Source organism: Micrasema longulum, unplaced genomic scaffold (genome assembly GCF_059751315.1).
Source record: "Micrasema longulum isolate JH-2025_06_02 unplaced genomic scaffold, ASM5975131v1 h1tg001382l, whole genome shotgun sequence".
Lineage (NCBI taxonomy): Eukaryota > Metazoa > Arthropoda > Insecta > Trichoptera > Brachycentridae > Micrasema > Micrasema longulum.
This window is the reverse complement of record NW_028278568.1, coordinates 47,944-68,465: the sequence shown is the minus strand read 5'-3', so window position 1 is coordinate 68,465 and position 20,522 is coordinate 47,944. Positions and strand designations below refer to the sequence as shown.

General features: G+C 30.1%; 1 protein-coding gene across 1 annotated transcript; it reads right to left on the bottom strand.

Moving 5' to 3' along the window:
- Nucleotides 1–8,958: 8,958 nt before the first annotated feature.
- LOC148275585 (tachykinin-like peptides receptor 99D) lies at nucleotides 8,959–19,967 on the bottom strand. The gene is made up of 2 exons (XM_088235493.1): nucleotides 19,829–19,967; nucleotides 8,959–9,137 (listed from the first exon to the last, which is right to left on the bottom strand). The coding sequence occupies exons 1-2, from the start codon at nucleotides 19,917–19,919 to the stop codon at nucleotides 8,959–8,961; spliced, it is 270 nt and encodes an 89-aa protein (XP_088091619.1). The 5' UTR covers nucleotides 19,920–19,967.
- Nucleotides 19,968–20,522: the final 555 nt, after the last annotated feature.

Sequence of the window (20,522 nt, the reverse complement as noted above, 5' to 3'; positions counted from 1 at the left end):
TTCATCAATTTTGAAGATGTTTTTAGTTAAGTAATGACAAAAATTACCACATGGCATTGGCTACTTTAATAATTTTTTGCTGCCGTCCAGATGCACAATGCCGTATTTTGGATTATTATTATTGTAGTCAACAAAACGCATAATGGACGCTGTCCAAAACTTCGAAAAAGTGTGCTCCGACATACGGCACAATGATCCAAATAATTTCATTGTTTAATTATTTACTCACTTCAATAATTTTAAACATACTGTATCGTATGATGATTAGTATCAATGCTGGAACAGAAGCTTACATAAATGTATTATGACATAATATAATACATTCTATCCTTGGAAATATTTTGGAAAGATAATTCGGTCTTTAGACATCGCGTAATATCTCTGTGGGTGGAATGTAACATGCTTCCTTTTTCGAAGTCACCATTATCTATCATTCATATCTTAACTAGAAATTTATAGAACCGCTTGGTTTGTACAGCTTACACAGCTTATGATCTGTCATAGGCTGTGTTACATTTACACACTGTACCCATTGATGGTTGATTATCGTATTTTAACAAATTTAAAATATAGTATCTGTTCAATTTTCCATACATACATCTAAATAGAATTTTAATAACAAAATAAATTGGAAAAAATGCCCACAAAGACTTTAGCGTCTGAGCGTGGGCCATTCTTATTTTACAACATTATTTTTGGTACGTGTATTTTGTATATACACAAATCTGGATTTCTCCCAAGGTAAGGAGTGCCTCTGTGCGAATTAAGTTCTGCATCCTGGAACTGACAGTACACTTTCGGATCTATTGCAAATACGATTTAAATTATTACTTAATAATTCCCCATTTAAGTGAACATATTTCAGGCACTGGAAAACATATATATTTTTTTAATTAAGGAGTTCTCTCTCTACGTATAATTTATTACTAGGAAACAGTATGTTTTTTGTACACGCATATGAATCGCACACGCAACAATAAAGGTTTCATCTTTTGAGGTTAAACACAAATCTTGTCAAGTTTTTGGCGTCAGAACGCTGGGAGCCCGCAGGTATGACAAAAAGGCAACCCTGGTAAAGGTTCTTCAATGAAAGATACAAGCCCTGAAATTTTTTGAGTTCTAAATTCCCATTTGATAAATATTTTTCATCCTTGTTATTTTAAAAATCCTTTATGACGTATTAAAATAAGTCTTTATGACGTATTAAAATAAGTCATTTTGCAAATGTGCAATAGATGTTTAAAAAGTAACTCACTATGTTATTCTGTCTTGTGGAACACTCAACTCTTCCAGCACTTTGGCAAGAATCGGCAGAAGTGAAACTCCAAACAAATTTTAAAGTTTGGAGAAACCCTTGAGCGACTTAGTTCCTGTTTTCAAGGATGTTTCGAAATGAAGAGCGTAAATGGTGGATTAAGAGATTAATCTTCATTATTCTATCTCTGCTTGTACAAGGAAAACTGTTTTAGCTCGTCAACAACTTAATTAAAAAAAAATAACATTCTGGTGATTTTGTGTCTTGAGTCAAAAGGGTTAAATAAATTATTGAAAAGAATTAATTTTTGGGGTGTTTGAATTAGTTACACTGTATTTGAAGCGAAGAGTTCATCAATTTTGAAAATGTTTTTAAATTGACTTAAATTTATTGTCTTATATTTCACTTCAAAATTCTTCTCATCGTTTCTTTGAATCCCTTAAAATAAATATGTGTACATTTATGTTTTTCCTTTTTAAAATAAAAATGTTAAAACTGTTTTATTTTATTTTTACATCTGAGCATGTTTTTCATTCTTTATTTCAATTCTTAATTTTTAATTACTCTTACAAATTTTCTTCATTTTTAATATTATTTCCATTTGTAAATACTCACTACAAACTACAAACTTTAAAATATATTTTTTTTACTTAAATTTTAATTTTTTAACAACTTTCATTTATGTTTTTCTTTTTCCTTCTCTTTTTTATACTTTCATAATTAACCTTACATATAATTGCTTTATAATATGGAAACCTCACTGATCCATTAGAATTAAGTCTAATTGTGTAAAATATTAAACTTTGTAACTGTACTGTATGTTTCCTAAATAAAAGAAAATAAAATAAAAATAAAAAAAACTACCCGAGCGATTTTTCAATACATCACACTTTTTTCTTTATTGTAAATAAATAAAAAAAACACGATCTTAATAAAAAAAAACAAGCAATTCATAAATGTGAATAATGTACCCATTAAAATAAACAATAAATATTAAATTATTTTATAATTAATATGCTTACAAAATAATTTAAGGTTTTTTTTACTGCCTTGTGGTTTAATATTCAGCGTGATTGTCAACGGTGCAAGAGGTCTTGGGTTTGTTTTCTGATATGGTAAATATTAAATTTTTATTTCAAAACATGTTTTTACATAATAATATTTTTTGTTCTCTGGACAGGCTTTTGAAGAGTAAGACTGATCAGTTTACCTTCATGTGACTAAAATAATCAAAAAACAATATTCAAAGAGTACCATTGCAGTGCCTTAAGCACTATTATGATTTTTAAATGTATTTATAAAATTTAAAATACGTATTTTGTCAACTTAGTAAAAGGGTTGTTTGCACTACTGATTTATTTACGTATTTATTTATTTACGGCTTTATTAAGTCAATTTAACAAAAGTAAATCAATTTTTTTAGAAACAAGTACAATTGAAATTAATTATAACAAAAGAAAATCAAAGCTAGGACAAAAAAACAAAAAAAATAATACCTCAAGACAAGATCTGGTTAATCACAGTGATTGTTCAAATCAAAGAAGACTTGCCACAAAATAGTCCAGATCTTGTCTCAAGTTTACAAAATGACACGATCAGGTAATTAGTGCACGCAAGCCTTAGTTTGTGCTGTGCTGATAGAGGAACAGTATATTATTATTTCTCAACCGGCATATCGGAACATTGAATGCCACTTGGACTAATGTACTGTTTTTCCATTTGTTCGCTCAACACTCGAATAATGTTTTGAAAATTGTCTAAATTTACTTCAAAAACCCGTGTTCAGTCTATCTATCGTAAAAAAAATAAACCCGTAAAAGTTGTAAACCATTGGAACCATTGAAACAAGCATAATTTCGAAAATCATGCCGTCAATGTTTTGTTGGAAAAGTGGCCGAAAAATTATACTGAAAGAAAGTGCTACGGAAAAGACAGTTTACACGTGGACAATATAATATATATTTGTCCTAGGACTCGACCAATGTCCACGTGTCAACAGCAGGACAGGGTTTTGTTTTGAGACATAACACATAACACGGAGACATATCTTTGCGGAACAATGATAACACTAACCACCGCGTGCGGCAGCATTGTCCTTGAGAGAACATGCCCCTACAGGACCTTGTGACAATAGCATTGGATGGTTCATATGAACCAGTGACGTCATTCAAAGTCGTGCGTTTTTATAAAAAAAAATATTATATTTATTTTTTTTCGTACATTTTTTGGAAATTTTAGCGTACAATTTAATGCTTTAATTTTTAACGCGCGCAAGAAATCTTATTTGTATCCAATTTCCCGTAGGGCTGAAGTTCCTAATTAAAATAAAATATTTGCTACGTATTTTGTATTACATTTGAAAAGAAAAGGTTTATTAATAGTAAATATTTTAATATGTATTTAAAACTTCTTTTTTTTTAATATATGAAATTTATTTATTAAACCTGACTGATTATTGCATTCAATTCACAAAAATAATAAATCATTTTTTGTTATACTCTGTTGTTGATAATAATATTTTATAGACCTTTTGAACAGTTTGTCTGGGTCTTTTGTTTAGTTTTGTCTGGTAGTTTATTGTATAATTTCAGTCCCTGATTTATTAGTCTCGAGTGTCCTTGTCCCGTATTAAATTGTTGTAAGCGATATTGTTTTGATATTCTTGTATATTGTCCATATTTATTACATTTTTTTTCAAGTTTTAGTTCTTTGTCTACAATAATGTCAGTGGCCAATTTATGAATAAATTTTATGGATTCTAGTTAAAAAGTTAGTTAACATTTAATTGTTGAGTTTTTTTTAAAAGTTCTTAAGTTGGTGTTAGATACAGGAGGTCATATACTAGCTTCAATATTTTATTTTGCTATCGTTGTAGTCTGTTTATGTCTTAGAGTATATTCATATATACTCTAAAGTTTATGTCATTTTGGTTTTCTCTTGCCCGTAGCTGTTGCATCTAACATATTTAAGATTTAACATAGGCTTCAAACATAAGATTTTTTTCCGTTTTTGAAACAAAGATTTTGTTTTTTTTTTAAAGACTTGATAATGTTGCTATTTTGCTAATGAAATCATTGATACAACATGTTCATGTCAATGGTCTGTCTATTGTTAGTCCAACATATTTAACATGTTTAATTTCAATTGGTCGTTCTTTGTTTATGTGAGAATCTGTTTTATGTCATTTAAGATTCAAAATTTAGATTATAAGATTTTTTTTCATTAAATGTAAGTAAGTTTGTGTTTGTCCATTTAGTCAACATAGTGAGGCTATTGTTCATGTTTTTCTAAGTTAATGCGTTAATTTGATTTTTGGAATTGAGTCCTTAAATTACTATTGATGGCATAGCAGTAAAACAAACGCAAATAAATCAAAAAACTTATACTTGCTTCAAGACAAAGATGCTAAACTGTGCCAAAAATTAAGCTTTCCTTTTGTTTTACTAATATCTTTTAATTGTGTTGAGAAAATGGCGTACTAATAAACTGCTTCATAAATAACAAAATTAAAAAAATTAAAATCTGTGGTACACTAAGTTTAGTCAGTTTTCTTTGCACTTAATCACGATACCAATTCCCGTCACGTGCCATGTTGGGTCCAACAATCCCTATTCATCACTGAAAATTTTGCCATTGCACCACTTTATACTCATTAAAAGTTTTAAGTGAGTAATGAAAAGGCAGCTTTAGATCGGAGATGCTTCATAAAATTATAATTTCCCGACTCTGTTGAAAGTGGCATTGAGGCAGCCATTCCAGATAACATAGAAATCTACCCCTAATTAAACAATCACAAAACTTACCACTGTTTATAAAATATGTTAAATACTCGTACGCAAATACATAAAACAAGCAAATCCTTTCCGCCTAAGAGCTTAGGGGTTTTTTCTAGATGATAATCATAATTTAATCTGAATGTTCCATTTTTGTAAACCCTCGAATTTTTACCAGACTGAAACGGCTTAAATAATCTACGCCAGCATTCATTAGCGATACTTTAAACTTAATTTTGTCAGAGTTGAAAATTGTCCACGTTTATATCAGAAGCACAAAAACAAAGATCGCTTTTAAAATCACTTTAAAATAGTAATGTGTAAAATTATTTAAATTTTACTAAAATGGTTATCTTAAAAATGAGATAATAACGTGGAATCTGATATAAATTTATCTTAGTCGTTGATAAGTTTCAGATCTTAAATATTGGCTGCAAAACCAAATATGATCAAGGATTTGCATATTAATATAAATTATTAATATGAAGTGAAATTTTCAAGGAACCACCAATAAGTCTTTTTCTCATTCTTTTGCTAGAAAATCTACTGTCCAGAATTATTTTCCTTAATAGTTTCCGCAAAAGATTTATTTCTTTACATTACGTATAGTAAGTTTCATTAATTGGGTAATTAAACTGTCATGAGCGTTTGCTAAGATTTACCGTTAAGGCTGTAAATTAATTAGTCTTAGTTTTTTTTAAAAAGATATTATATAATAGAACACGTTAGGTATTTATTCTTTTGTCTTCAATTTGGGACATTATTTCTAATAATAATTTGAAGAAAAATCAATTGGATTATTATCTGTAAAAAAAAAAATATTTTTTGATCTTAACTTTTTGATTTGAAACGCAAAAAAAACCGTATTCTTTAGAAAATAAGACAAAAAAAAACATGTCTTTGGGTAGAAACAAAAGTTCAACTTGATTTATTGAAAATATAAAATATGTTTGACAAACGCAAAAAATAAATTTAAAATATTCGAATTTTCTGTCGTTAACTCCGTGCGAAGACAAAAATAAGTTTTATAAATTTTAAACAATATTTTAGATAAATTATAAATATGACAATTTTTTTAAGAAAAAAATCTTTTCTATCATCTGCATCATTCTAATATTGATATAACTAACTATAAATATCTAATAAAAATAACATAAAAAGCAAAAAGTAGTGTTTTACCATATTTATTTATTTAACTTTTTGTACATAATGTCATTTGTACATTGGCGGGCTTATTGCCAAATGGCAATTTCTTCCAACCTACCAAAAAAATAAAAGTTTAATTTTTATAATTCAAGTAACAGAACGTATTAAATAGAAAAAAAGATTAAAAAGCTAAAGATATATAAAAATAGAAATAAACGTATTTTTTTATAAATTACCTTTAATCAAAACTATTACTTAATGGGAAAAAAAGAGGAATAAAGAAAGGAGTAGAGATTGAGGAAGAGAAAGGAGATGTTTCTTCAGACGTGATTTAAACACAGATAATGTAACATATTTGATGGTGGATGGGAGATGATTCTACAGTCTTGACGTGACGTATTCACGTATTGACGTGAATATAATTTCAAAAAAATAATAAGTAGGTATGGAATTTAGTAAGTGTATTACTTATTTCACAGAAATTCGCGCTATTTATTAGTAAACTAAAGGATAACATTGTTATATCTTGTTGTGGAATGGTGTTTTGGGTAGGTATCTGGCGCATATCACTTCTATGTTTTTTATATAGTCAAAATTACACTGTTCTCGCGTGGTATGTCGGGCACGCCACCGATGCAGTCCCGACACAACGACTCAATGCGTTTGGTAGAAAAACGTCTACAAAACTCATTGAGTCACTTTTCACGGACGCTAAGAAGAAAAAAACCTTATTAAAAAATAAGAAACCAAACAATTTTAATTTTGAAAACATTATCTAAAGGAGGATTAGTTGTTAAAATAAAAATAAAAAACAAATGGAAAAAGTAAATAAAGAGAGTAAATAAATTAACAAAACCCCTGTTAAATCTCTGGACCTTTTTCGATTCTGAGGAGACACTTTTTAAATTAAACTGAGAATTAGTTTTTAAAAGAATTAGCATTGTCTTAAGGTAGGTAACAAATTATTGTAGCATCCATTTTCCTCTTCCGTACACCAGATAAATTCTTTTTTTTAATATACCAACTTGTAAAAACAACTGAACGTAGTTATGCAGAAAGCAGCCAGTCCACAATTTTGTGTTATCTGGTGCAGTAAGGTCAATTTGATGTTTTGCTAAAAACAGTCAGGGCGCTTTCATACATGAGTTGATCTTAATCTGCATTCTTAAATTAGCAGAAAACACCCACAGCTCCAGAAAAATCTTGCGGTATTTTAAAACTACCACTAAAACTGGTCAAATACTTGTTAGAAACACAAAAAAAAACTGATGTTTTAAATGTTTTCCATTTGTCAAAGTCAAACATATTTCAACTGTTGTGTGAATTTAATTATTCACTCTTATCACAAACGTGGTATTCTCTCAGTTCCACTTTTCTATTTCTGGCTGCTTTCAGTTTAACTACGTTTAATTGAACCTCAAATTTATTTATTTAACGTACCCGTAAAAAATATAATGGAGTCAGTATAAGTGTAGACATTTTTAATACTGCACAGAGCATTTATACAGCTAAATTTCTTCATGTAGTTGATTATTTGGGATAGTTGCTGAATGTACACCTTGAGTGGTCAATAATATGTATACTCGTATGTACCGTATATAATGCATGTGTTGTGTATGTTTTATAAATGTATGTAGTGCATATGTTAGTCCGTGTGTATCTGCCGACGAAAGGATTTTTTTAATACAGAGTCAATAAAAAAATAATTGTATCAAATTAATATGTGGTTTTTCATTATTTTTGTGGTATTTTATTTATTTTTTACTTTTATTTTTTAAAAGAATTATATTCTATCTACTTATTTACAGAAAACCATAATTGGCCTATAATTTTAGTTCATTTGTAAATATTGTTTTTTTTTATTACAATGGCTGTTGTTTTCTTTTAAAAACTAAAATTAAAATGAAATATGTGTGCATGGATGACTCAGATTGTGCATTCAATATTTTAATTTATTACCTCCATGGAAAATGCAAATGTTAACAATTATTATTTTCTCACTAAAGTTTCTCATTTATTTATTTTTTGTCACATTTAATGTTTTTTAATTAATTTTAAAAAAAACCTTATTGGTATTTTTCTGTTATATTTGTATTTAATATTTTTATGTTTGGTTGAATGTTTTCTGAATAAAATAAAATAAAAAACATCGTAGTTCCATAAAGCTTAGAAGTGTCAAGGCAAGTAATGTCTTTATGTGTGGAAAACTGCAAAACTACCCTCAGTTTTGAGTTCTTTTGAGGTGGTTTTTGTAAAAAATTGAGATGTTAACATCATTAATTTATTTTAATTAAGTAATTATAAATATAAATATAAATCTTACATTTAAAACATTAAATATGAAAAAAACTATTTTGAACCTGTGCGCGAAGATGGTTTATTGATAGAAAATAATTTTCGAAAAGATTATGTTAAGGATTGGACGGGGTGTGAAGAAATACCTAGTCTCGAGGAGGATGATTTAGAGAGTAGACTGTTTAGTCGGGGTTTGCGCAACTCCACTTACCTGCTGATGTTGATGAGTAACGTGATGCTGGAGCCTGGAGGAAGAGATGGTGATCTAGGTAGACGCTGGCATAGCTACGTTGTTGATTTTATGTGTTATAAGGATTTCATTCGTAGAATGTTATTTGTGTAATAAATTTAAAGTATTTTTAACAGACAGGTTTGAACGGTTTTGGACGGGTATGGACAGATAGATATAAATTTATTAATACGAGTCTTTCTAAACGAGATTATTAAAATACCATTGGGTGTTTTATGATAGCAAATACGTAAAAAGACTCACCTGTCTATGCTGATGGCCATCAGAGTGAAGACGGAAGCAGCTATGCTGAGTACTGCAACGAACTGGCTAATCTTGCAGTACAGAGTTCCAAAGGGCCAATCAGCGTTAAGCATGTATGTGTAGTTGAAGGTGACGTTCAACGTTGACACCATGGCATCGGCAATTGAGAGGTTCACTGTAAAATAAACCAAAACATCAAATATCGGTTTAAAATAGATGTTTAAAAATAAAAGTTTATAAACGTTTTGCAAGACTAGAAATCAACTGTTGTTTGTCTAAATTTGGCTGAATGTGAAGGGTTCAAACATTATTATGTTAGTATATAGACCACAGACGGCACCTGGCCAAAAACATGGACAGTTACATTTTGTCAAGCAAGTTGAATAATATTATAAGTTTGACATAGTTGGTAAGCAATAAGAATAAGAGTATGGGCAATGATAACTAACATCATCATCCTTTTTCCACACCTTTGGTGCATAGAGCACTGCATTGGTACATCAATCACAGCGTATCTTGCCACCACCGTACCAACCCAAGGCCTCTGAAATGTTTTAGTGTAAAAACACCCTTTTAAATAAATATTTCATGTCAACTATGTCGGGAATTGGACCAAAACAAGACCTCCTACATGCTAGGAAAACGCGTTGACCATTACGCTACGAAGCCGACAAATGGCCGGCAATGACAGCCACTAACGCTAAATCCGGCATTGTTTTGTTTGCATGCAGTTTTACAGATTATAGGCACAATACACTTAAGTGGGCTCAAATCCTTACTTTATTTGGTCAATGCACATTTTTAAAGTGCCACTACCAGTGAAATTTAACCATGTATATTGTCTTCTACCTCTAACACACGATTCACCGGTATCCAGCATAGTGTATCTTGCTCAAGCCTTGATTTTAGAAGATCTGGTACTTTTCATACAAATTTATAGTAAAATCTCGTGCAAAACAGATAACGCACGGTGACGATTGCGCGCGCGCAAATAAAATTAGAAAATCGTCCGCTAGAGTTGATTTCGCTATATCTTTTGGCGCTAATATCGAATAATAATAATAATGGTGTATGAGCATAATGTTGCAATGAATCCCTGTTTCTTTGAGTAACATATTTTTAATTATATTTTATAATTTATTTACACTTAATGTTTTTACTTGGCAGCACACTGCACTTAAGTACATACATGGTATAGACGTTAACATAATAATACATATTATGTAGGGTAAATATGTGTGCGCCGCAGATCAGCCAGACCCGTTTCTGAAATTAATTTGATTTGTATTAAAAGTCATATATTGTAATGAAAAGTATCAGATTTTCATTATTAACGAAGTATTTATCGAATCTCAAATTGTAAACACTTACACCTGTTGTTAAATAGGGACCCAGGCCAAGAATTTTACCGTACGTTTTGTTGTAGAAAAATGTTTTTTTTTTGTTTTTCAAGTTAAAAAATATTTTTTATTCTTTTTCTTAGAGAAAAACTAAAGAGATTTCACAAATTTCAGTATTCTTAGAAATATATATAAATAAGATTCTACATTTTTTTTCATACTTTAACATATGATCAAATACTACAAACAAATATTGGGCACTATAATATCAAAGTATATTAGGTTGATAGCATTATTAAATTTTAAAAAGTTCGCTCTTGGTCTCTTTCATGCAAATAAAATTTGCGCGTTTACATGTGCAGTACGTAGATGATTTCAGTGCCATGACAGATAACGGACAGTGTCACAGTTGATAAAACGAGCTATTTTGTGTTGATGCGAATACTGACAACTAACAAAATACAATTCATTGATCATTAATTGAAATCATTTTTTTAAAATAACAAATCACTTAATTGGATGTATTAAAAAATAGTACAAAATCTTGCAATAAATGTTGTGGCGCGTAATACACCATTTGAGTTAAATTCATGGTCAAATTTTTGAAAACATTAGAACCAGACTTATTTTTCTATGATACTGTTAACTGTCAACTTCAACTGCTTACATGTATCTGTTGTTGCTTGCGTCACATTATTTACTCTCGGTTCTGTTTTTTTCACTGCACTTACTTCTTGCTAGCCTTTCTTTTCCGGAAATCTAATTTACAATAAGGTATAATTTTTAATTTTAGAAACTTGATCTTGATTGTTGATGGCAGAACACTATTTTTTTATTTGTCACTATTTGCATCGTTACAAGGTATCTCGTTTTGTCAACTGAGAAACTGCACGTTATCTGCCATGGGGCCGAGATCACTTACGTACTGCGCAAGCTTACGCACAATTTTCAATCCTAGAAACTGCCCTAGTAAAACAGTAAAAAAATGCCCCAAGATTTAGCACAAGAGTTTTCATCTTGTAGAACAAAGTCCCAAAGAGCCAATTAGCGTTTAACATTAGCGTGTAGTTGAAGGTGACGCAAAACTTTGAGAAATTGCAAAATATCTTGCGAATGATCGCGACCGTTTTCCAGCTCATGTTAATTGAAAATACAAACCATAAAACAATCAATATTTGGGCAGGATTTTAAATTTAGTAACAATAATAATTCTATAACCGAAAATATTTTTGTAAGCAATAATACAACACAAAACGACAACTTACAACAAATAAATTAATCTGTAAAATTGGGTAAATCCAGATAGGGTGAGTATAAACATTTTATGTTAACTTCTTGGATTAAATTATAAACTTCTACAATTTGGGGTAACTTGAAGGTTCATGTATTTATCTCAGCGTGTGGTAAGTTCGGAAATTCCGTTATGTGATTACACCCATTTGTGTACATCTCAAGACAGTAATATAATACAAGACAACGTGTTTTTGTAAACAATTAATCATATTATGGCCGAATTTATACCAGGATAATGCGCCATTACGGAGTCTGTTAACTTTTGAACGAAGGAAATTAGAGTAAGCACATCTCATTTATAACATTAAAATTAGAGTAATAACTTATGTTTCCATTTTTTGTGAGTTTAACAATCTAAATTTTATAAAACTTTGAATACTGTCATGTATTTTGGTATCACAAGTCCGTCTAACTTCTTGACTTTGGATTCTACCCCTTAGGGTTTTCCCTGCGATTTCCCTTAGTACTTTCATCTTTGACATTCTGAGCGGTTATTTAGTTTTTTTTCTCAATCTCTTTTCGCCTTAATTGCAAACACTATGATTGGTCTGACATACGTTTTGTATTTCCGAATCTTGCTTCCAATCCCCGCGTGTTCATCGTACCAAACGACATTTCTTAGGGATCCAGTTGTTTTACTAACTGAGATGGATAATATGTTCTAATCATCACTGCCATTATGGCTTTGCATTGCCATTGTCTGCGCGGCATGTGCTGTTTACGACCTTATCTCCCTTAGATTTACTACTTCCTTCATTCTTGAAAGCGTTTTTATATATTTATTCTGCTTGTGTAAGAAATGATTTTTGGCTTATATTTTTTTTTTTTATTTTTTTTTTATTTTATTATTTTTTCACGCCCATAAGGCTTTTACATACATGAAAATTTTACAAAATATAAGTATAAAAACAACATCAAATTTAAAAAATACAATATAAAGCAACAAAAGATAGAACGGTGTTAAGAAGTAAAGTTGGTATAAAAAAAGAAGATGAGTATATAAACAGCATAGATTTAAAAAAAACACAATATAAAGAAATAAAATAAAGGAACAAAATAAAGGAACAGTGTTAAGAAGTATAGTTGGTATAAAAAATAAAAAGATGAGTGTATTAACAGCATAAATTAAAAAAAAAAAATACAATATACTGTAATAAAATATAGAACTGTGTTTTAAAGTTAAGTTGGTTTTAAAAAAATTAAAGCAATATATATATATTTCTATTTTTTTAATAAGCTAAAGAAATACAATTAAAGGTTCATCATCATCATCATTCCTTTTCCGCACCTAATGGTGCATGGAGCACTGCATTGGTAAACCAATCACAGCATATCTTGATCATTTTTGTTACATGAAGGTAAGATGATCAGTTTTACGCTTCAGGTACCAGTCCAGGGACTATGAAATATTATTGTGTGAAAACACCCTTTTAAATAAATATTTTAAATCAACCATGTCGGGAATCGAACCCGAGACCTCTTGCATGGTAAGCAAACGCACTAACTATCACACCACGAGGCTGATTTATGTATTGGCTTGTATATATGACTGGCTTATATATTGTTGTGTTATATTTAGTTATAAAGGTGTTAAACTTGCTTTGTTCCTTTGTCGTTCTCAATATGTGTTTTTCTTTTATGTTAAATTTTTTTGAGTACCGATTTAGGTTGTTTTAACTCCTGGAAATGTAATTGATTATACTAAAAAAAATAAGGTAAAATACTCTTTGACATACCCTCACAAATTTGGAATCCTATGTACAACGTGCAGATATCACGCATTGAAAATATTTTTAAAAAATCGTAAAGTTTATGTGTTTTCGGTTGAAACTTGAGTTTAAATCTGACCAGTCTATTCATATATGTAAAAAACATCACCTATTGCCTCTGCAAAAACGTCGTGAAATAGCGGATATAATTTATTTAATAAAAATTGCCTCTGGTTCGATTGACTGTCCTGAACTACTATGCAAACTTTCTATCAATGTTCCTTTCAAAGTTTTAAGAAATAACCTTTTTTTTACATACCTCTTGTTTCATCTAATTAAAGGTAAAATCCATATTTATGGCGAACTTTTAATAATTTTAATGTAACAAATAAATCATTTAACATAGATTTATTTGCAAATAATCTTAATGGGGTACGGCGTTTGCTTTCGAAATAATTCGTAGTATTTTTTTCTTTTCTCTTAAATTTACATTAAATTACTATTCATGTTATGTTCGAGAGTCTTTTAACTTACCGTGATGCTAATGTGAAAACCTGTAATTGGCTTGTTTGTTATTTGTTTTTATATGTTTATATATATATAAATATATATGATAATTGGTTGGTTATCCAAATAAATAAAATAAATATAATTTATGCATAATAAACAAATCAAATAATGTATATCTTATTTCATTACGGTGTCTGGTGCTATTTTTTACAAAAACACTATCGGTTTTTGTAAATAACGGTTGCTACATTCAGAATAGTAAACCTTCCAATAAGAAGAGACTAAACAATGTTAGATGGAGACTAATCTAAACACAAAATACTTAAAATGCTTCCTTGTTATGTAAATTTCCTAGTCATAAATATGTTTGTATTATCCGCATTCTGTACATAAATACTATGGATTCAGCGCATATCTCGAAAATTTGTGAAAAATATGTGTTTTGATTTTGTTTCAAATTTTTTTGAAAAAATATTCACAGAATTTTCAGAAAGAACTTTCAGGCGGAAGCGAATCCCTAATTCAAACACTATTTTCGGAATACACGCGTATGCATATTTCCCATATCGACATACTAAATATTTGCCCCCGATAGTGTTCAATGAATACGCCGGATTTAGTTTTTTTTTTTTTATTTATTTACAATTTTAAAAAACCCGTTAGGGTTACATTAGAAATTTAATATTGTCTAGTCATTTTATGTCTCGTCTAGTCTAGTTAGTTCAGTCATCATGTGCTTTTTCAGATTGATTTTAAATTTGTCTCCATTAAAAGTTTTCAAGTAGTAAGGTAGGTCGTTGTAGTGTTTAAGTCCATTATGTAGTATTTTTGACTGTCCTGTGTTTGTCTTTGCTTTTTCAATATGATAGTGTTTTTGTTGTCTGGTGTTATATTTATGTATGTCAGCATTTTTGACTAATATTAAGTCGTCGTCTTGTATGTTTCCCAGTGTTATTTTGTGCACAATTTTTAAGGTCTCAATTTTAGTCAAGTAGTTTATGTCAAACTGGTGTGTTTTTTTGTACAGTTCAGTCGTAGAGGTCAGGTAGGGTAGGTTGTATGTTAGTTTAAGAATTTTATTTTGTTGTCTTTGTATTCTTGTTATGTCTGTCTTGTTACCAGTTCCCCAGAAGGCGATCATGTAACTCAATTTACTTTTGACATAGGCTTCGTACATCATAATTTTTTCTTTTCTTGATATAAAATCTTTAATTTTGTAGAAGAGGCTATGTAGTGATGCCATTACTTTAGTGAGTCCGTCTATGTGTTTTGTCCATTTTAATTGTCTGTCCATTGTAAGTCCTAGGTAAGTCACATGTTCTAGTTCTTTAAGAGTTTCGTTGTTTATTTTTATGTTATGGTTCTTCTTTTGTGTTTCGAAATGTATTATATTGCATTTCTTGGCATTTAGTGTTAAGAAGTTTTTGTTTGTCCATTCTAATAGTTTTTGCACGTCATTGTTGATGGTTTTAGTCGTTTCAATGTCATTTTTGTTTTCATATAAAATTCCTAAGTCGTCCGCATAGATTGTATTTTTTCCCATTATGTCACTGTGTATTATGTCGTTAATGTATATTATATAAAACAATGGTCCTAATATTGATCCCTGAGGTACTCCAAATTGCATTGTTGTTATTTCACTTTTGTGTTCTCCAATTTTCGTAAACTGTTTTCTTCCTTGTAGATAGTTTTTAAATATTTTGAGAGCTTGTCTCTTAACTCCTGTATGTTTTAGTTTATCTAGAAGGGTATCTATGTGGACTGTATCAAATGCCTTCTTGAAGTCAAGTATGAGTGCAGTCACTGTATTTCCTTTATCAATTTTGGTTTGTATAAAGTTGCAAACTGATGTCATTGCTGTGGAGGTACCCTTTCTTTTTTGAAATCCATGTTGGTCTTTTGCAATAAAATTAAGGTTTTCAAGGTGTTGGTATAATCGATTGTGTAGCACTTTTTCAAATATTTTACTTAGAATGGTTAAGTTTGCAATGGGTCTGTAGTTAGAAGCTAAGTTTTTTTCTCCTCCTTTGTAAATTGGTGTTATTCTTGCTAATTTCATTACTTCTGGAAAGCTTCCGTTTGCTATATGTTTATTTATCAATTTCACTATTGTCGTGGTTATTTCTTCCTTTATTTTTTTGACTGTAACAACTTTTATTTCGTCATGGCCAGGTGATGTGTTGTCTTTGAGCCCGTTTATTATTTTGCTGATTTCTTCGTTGCTCGTATATCTTAAGTAAATTTCTGCATCATATTCTATTTTTCTAAAATTTGTTTTGGTTGTATTTTGATTTACTATAGCGCTTGCTAGTTCTTTTCCGATGTTTGTGTAATAGTTGTTTATTATATCGGCTATTTCTTTTGCATTCTGAGTCTCTTCACCATTTTCTTTTTTTAATTTAGATATGTTAGTTTTTTTGGTATCATTTTCTTGGGTAATGTTTTTAATTTCTTTCCATATTTTGTAACTGTTCCCATTAGTTTCATTTATGCGACTAGCAAAGTGTTTTTTTTTTGTTCTTTTTATGTTGTTTCTAACTTCTGCTTGCAGAATTTTAAATTGTTGGGTAAATGATGGAAAGTATTGCATTTTTTTATACAGTTGGTCTCTTGTTTTAATTTTGTCATATATTTCTTTTGTCATCCAGCCTTCTTTAGTTGAAGTTGTATAGTTTTTAATGGTGGTTTTTGTGTTTTGTCTCGTTTCTTCTTGAATTATTTCTTGTAGTTCCTTAAAACTTTCAATGTTGAGATGATTTGTTATTTTTGTTATGTTTTCTTTAAGTTTTGCATAGTCAATTTTTTTAGAGGCATACTTTTGTAGGCTTTTTTTGGGATTGTTTGGTGGTATTTTCAATTGTATGTCTATTTGTCTGTGGTCACTTAGTGGGGTGTCGGTAAGGTAAACTTCTATTTTCTCTTTTGGTTTTATATTTGTTATTACATGATCTATTATTGAATTTTGTCCTCGTTGGTTTTTTCTGGTGTATTCTTTGTCAGTTTTTCGGTTGATAATTTTTAGGTTTTTGCTTTTAAGCATATTTATATAGTCTTTAACGTCGTTATGTGTGTCTAGTAAATTAATGTTAAGGTCTCCGATAATGATGCTTTTTTCAGTTCCGTGATTATTTAGTGTTCGGTCGAGGTATTCGATGTAGTCTTTTATTTTATTTTTTCCAGGTTGCCTGTAAATTGCATATATTGTGAGTTTTGGGTCTATTACCTGTAATTTAATGATATTGTTTTTTTCCTTATAGGCTTCGATATTTTCTAATTTAAAATCGTGTTGATTATCTATATGTATGGATACTCCTTCTCCTTTTCCATTTCTGCATGAGTGCGCTGCTTCGTAGTTTTTTATTTTGTATGTGTTTGTTTCATGTTCTTGCAGCCAAGTTTCAGTGAGTATGTTTATGTTTGGCTTAATTTTCATGTTTGCTATTTGCATATTAAGCTCATCTATTTTCGATTTGATTCCTCGGATATTAAAGTATAGAATTTTAATGTTATTATTTTTTTCATGTCTTATCTTCCCTGAATTTAATCTAAAAAATCTGTTTTCCGTTTTACTGCCTCTATTTTTCTTTTATAAGTGGGGCATTCTATGCTCCATGATGGATGGTTATCATTGAGCTGGAGCTTTAGTCGGTTGTTTACTTTTCTGCAATTTATGCATTTATGGTTGTTTGCTTCAGTGGTGCATTCACTATAACTGTGATTGCCTGCGCACCTAGAGCAGGACTTGTTGTTTTTGCAATGCTGGGCTTTGTGATTATATCCATTACATTTGTAACAACGTAGTATAGAGAAATGTGTGTATAAATGTATATGTTCTTAAAGCTTAGTCCAGTTCGGTAATAAAAAAATGGATTTTGCGTATGTGCATTAAGGTTTATTACTCAATACTGTTTTACGAGACACATCAAAAATACAGTATCTTAAAAAAACAACTCTAATTACGTTAGGGTACATGGTATCATTGAAATTTTGACAAAATTTAAATGCATCTTTTCTGTCTAAGGTCTTGGAGATCTTGTTTGTAGTGAAGAACCTATTTTTTTTAAAACATTCAATCTGATAAGTTATAGTCACTGCACGCGTTTGGTATTTATAATTGTAAATGCATTCAATTTACGAATAATAAAAACATGAAAAAATTAAAAAGCTGCTGCCGCCGGCTTGAAAATACTCCAAATACTTTAAGAAAAGTGAGTAAAGGGTACGCACCACGTAAAGTGATTACTATAACTAGTCGATGAAAAAACATAAGCCGCGTATATGCCTAAGTTTCCTGATTCTCTTCGCTATATGGTTCTTCAACTGTTAATTATGCAGAAATTGATATTCGCATTCAGATCGACCTAATACTACGTTATAACTTATGCATAAGCATGCGAAGTACGTATGTTAATAAGATGTACACAGTACACATGATTAATTATGTACCTAAATAGCTAAATAGCATTTCAGAATATTGTAGTCCATTAAATAGATAGATCAATTTGATTAGTCAGTAGCTGTGTTCTATATTGATGGCTCGGGTTTGATAATAGAAATCAATTATGATTCTTTTGAAACAAGTTTCCATACTATCTTTTTTGTGTAAAACATGATTTAATAATGCTGGTTCTACTATTGATTGTATTTCTTATTGGTATGACGCGATAGTTGGGTACAAAGTAGAAGTTTTTAGATGTAAATTATCTTTTGAATAAAAGAAAGGACATTCTTGTTGTCAAATTTCTTAAAATATACTCCGAAAAAATATATGATTCGATATCATCTTTATTGTTGATAAAACCAAACGTGGTAAAAATTTTATTGAACTATAGTTAAACGTATCGTATGACACTGCATATTGATGTTAAAATACTCTTGTGTCATATATTAGGTTGATGCAAAAGTTATGACCGTTTTTTATGATCCTAGGTAAAAAAAAATTAAAATAGTAATAGATGATGAATAGTATCTTCTTTTAAATGATTTCATTGTATAAAAGATGCTTTCCCTCTACTTTCTATTTAGTTTTGGTCTGACTAGAGTACAGTGAAGAGCCCTTGTATTTTTTCAAAATGTCGGTCGATAAAGTGCATTTACGTCATTGTTTACTTTATGAATTCTGTAAAAACAATGCCGCAAGTGTAGCAACCAAAAACATTAGAAAAGTGTATGGAACAGATGTCATTTATAAATATTCTCTACCCCCGTAGCCACGCCCACTCTACCTTCACTGTGAAAAAAAAATAAAAAATCTTTGGATAATTTATATAGCGTCATTTTTGTGATAATCACCTCAAGGGCGCTGTACAATTAATACATATCCCAACACGTCTTGCAGCTACAGAGCGCACTAACGGTTGGGATTCTAGTTCCTCGTCTCCAATTATGATATATTACAAGTATGATAAATGTGAACTAGATAACAAAACGTCTTGCAGCTACAGAGCGCATGGACAATAATAAATCTAACCTCTATTTACATTTTTACTTTTAATTTTTTTATTTGACAATGAAGTTTAGAGTTTAAGTGATATTTTAAAAACGAAATAAAAAGAAAATTTATAAAATTAGAAGCTGGATAAAAACAAGTCTTGCAGCTACTGAGCGCATGGACGGTTAAAATTCTAGACCCCATTTACTAAATTGAGATATTTGATAGTTGATAACATTTACATAATATGATAAAAATAATATGATAGCTAACATCACAAAAAATTTTGCAGCTTCAAAACGCATCGACAAATGGAATTTCAACAACATAAGAATGATTTTAAAAAGTTAATAACAAATAATATTTTTAAAAAAAGCTATTTTGTTAGTTTGTAATTAACCCCGAAGAAGGCATAGTATTGCCGAAACTAGTTGGTTGTCAAATAATAAAAAATATAAGTGGTTTACCACCAAACAAAGTGATTCAATTTTATTTGAATATGTTAAATAAATTTTGAAATAAATAAAAGTCAAACGTGTAAGCGCTACTGTGAAATGAGAGTACAGTGGGTTTAAAAACTTACCCAGGAAGTAATTGGTGACCGTCCTCATCCTTTTGTGCGCCAGCACAATCCACACGACAATTAGATTACCACCAGTTGCCACCACAACCATCCCAGCAAACAACACACTCCACAGTAACTGTCTCCACCAAGGAAGAATAAAACTCGGCACCTCGGCATTGCTGCTGTTGCCGGAGACGTTTGGAGACAAGTTATAGAGGAGTGAAGTGTTGTTGAAGAGAGAAGCGAAATCTGTAAGAATCGGGACACTGGAATAGTTATGAGTCTCATCTACTAGCCCGATCGCGTCAAAATCCATCGTAAATAGTTTCAAATCTATGTTATATCAATACAAACACTCTTGTAAAACCACATGATTTAATTGTGATTAAAAAATTCAAATATTAAAAACACCGAACTCATTTTTGATTAGAAATTATCAATTTTATGATTATTACACTTGTTACTTCATCACTAAAAACACATAATATTTGTATGATTTTAAAACACTTTTTTATACTTCACAAAATTAGGGCATTTACTTTTGATTTTTAAATTAAAATCGCGGATTTAATTCGAGTATCTTATTTTTATCAAAGCCATGCAAAGAAAAACTTTACGTTCGTCTCTCCGGTAATCTGAAACAATCCAAAACAAATTTCGTTAATTACAAAAAATAAATTCAACTCATTGAAATACAGGTAATGTAATTATG

Coding starts and splice junctions, on each gene's coding strand:
- LOC148275585 (XM_088235493.1), bottom strand. CDS start 19,919: ATGGTTGTGGTGGCAACTGGTGGTAATCTAATTGTCGTGTGGATTGTG. Junction 9,138..19,828: donor GGTCACCAATTACTTCCTGG/GTAAGTTTTTAA, acceptor TTTATTTTACAG/TGAACCTCTCAATTGCCGAT.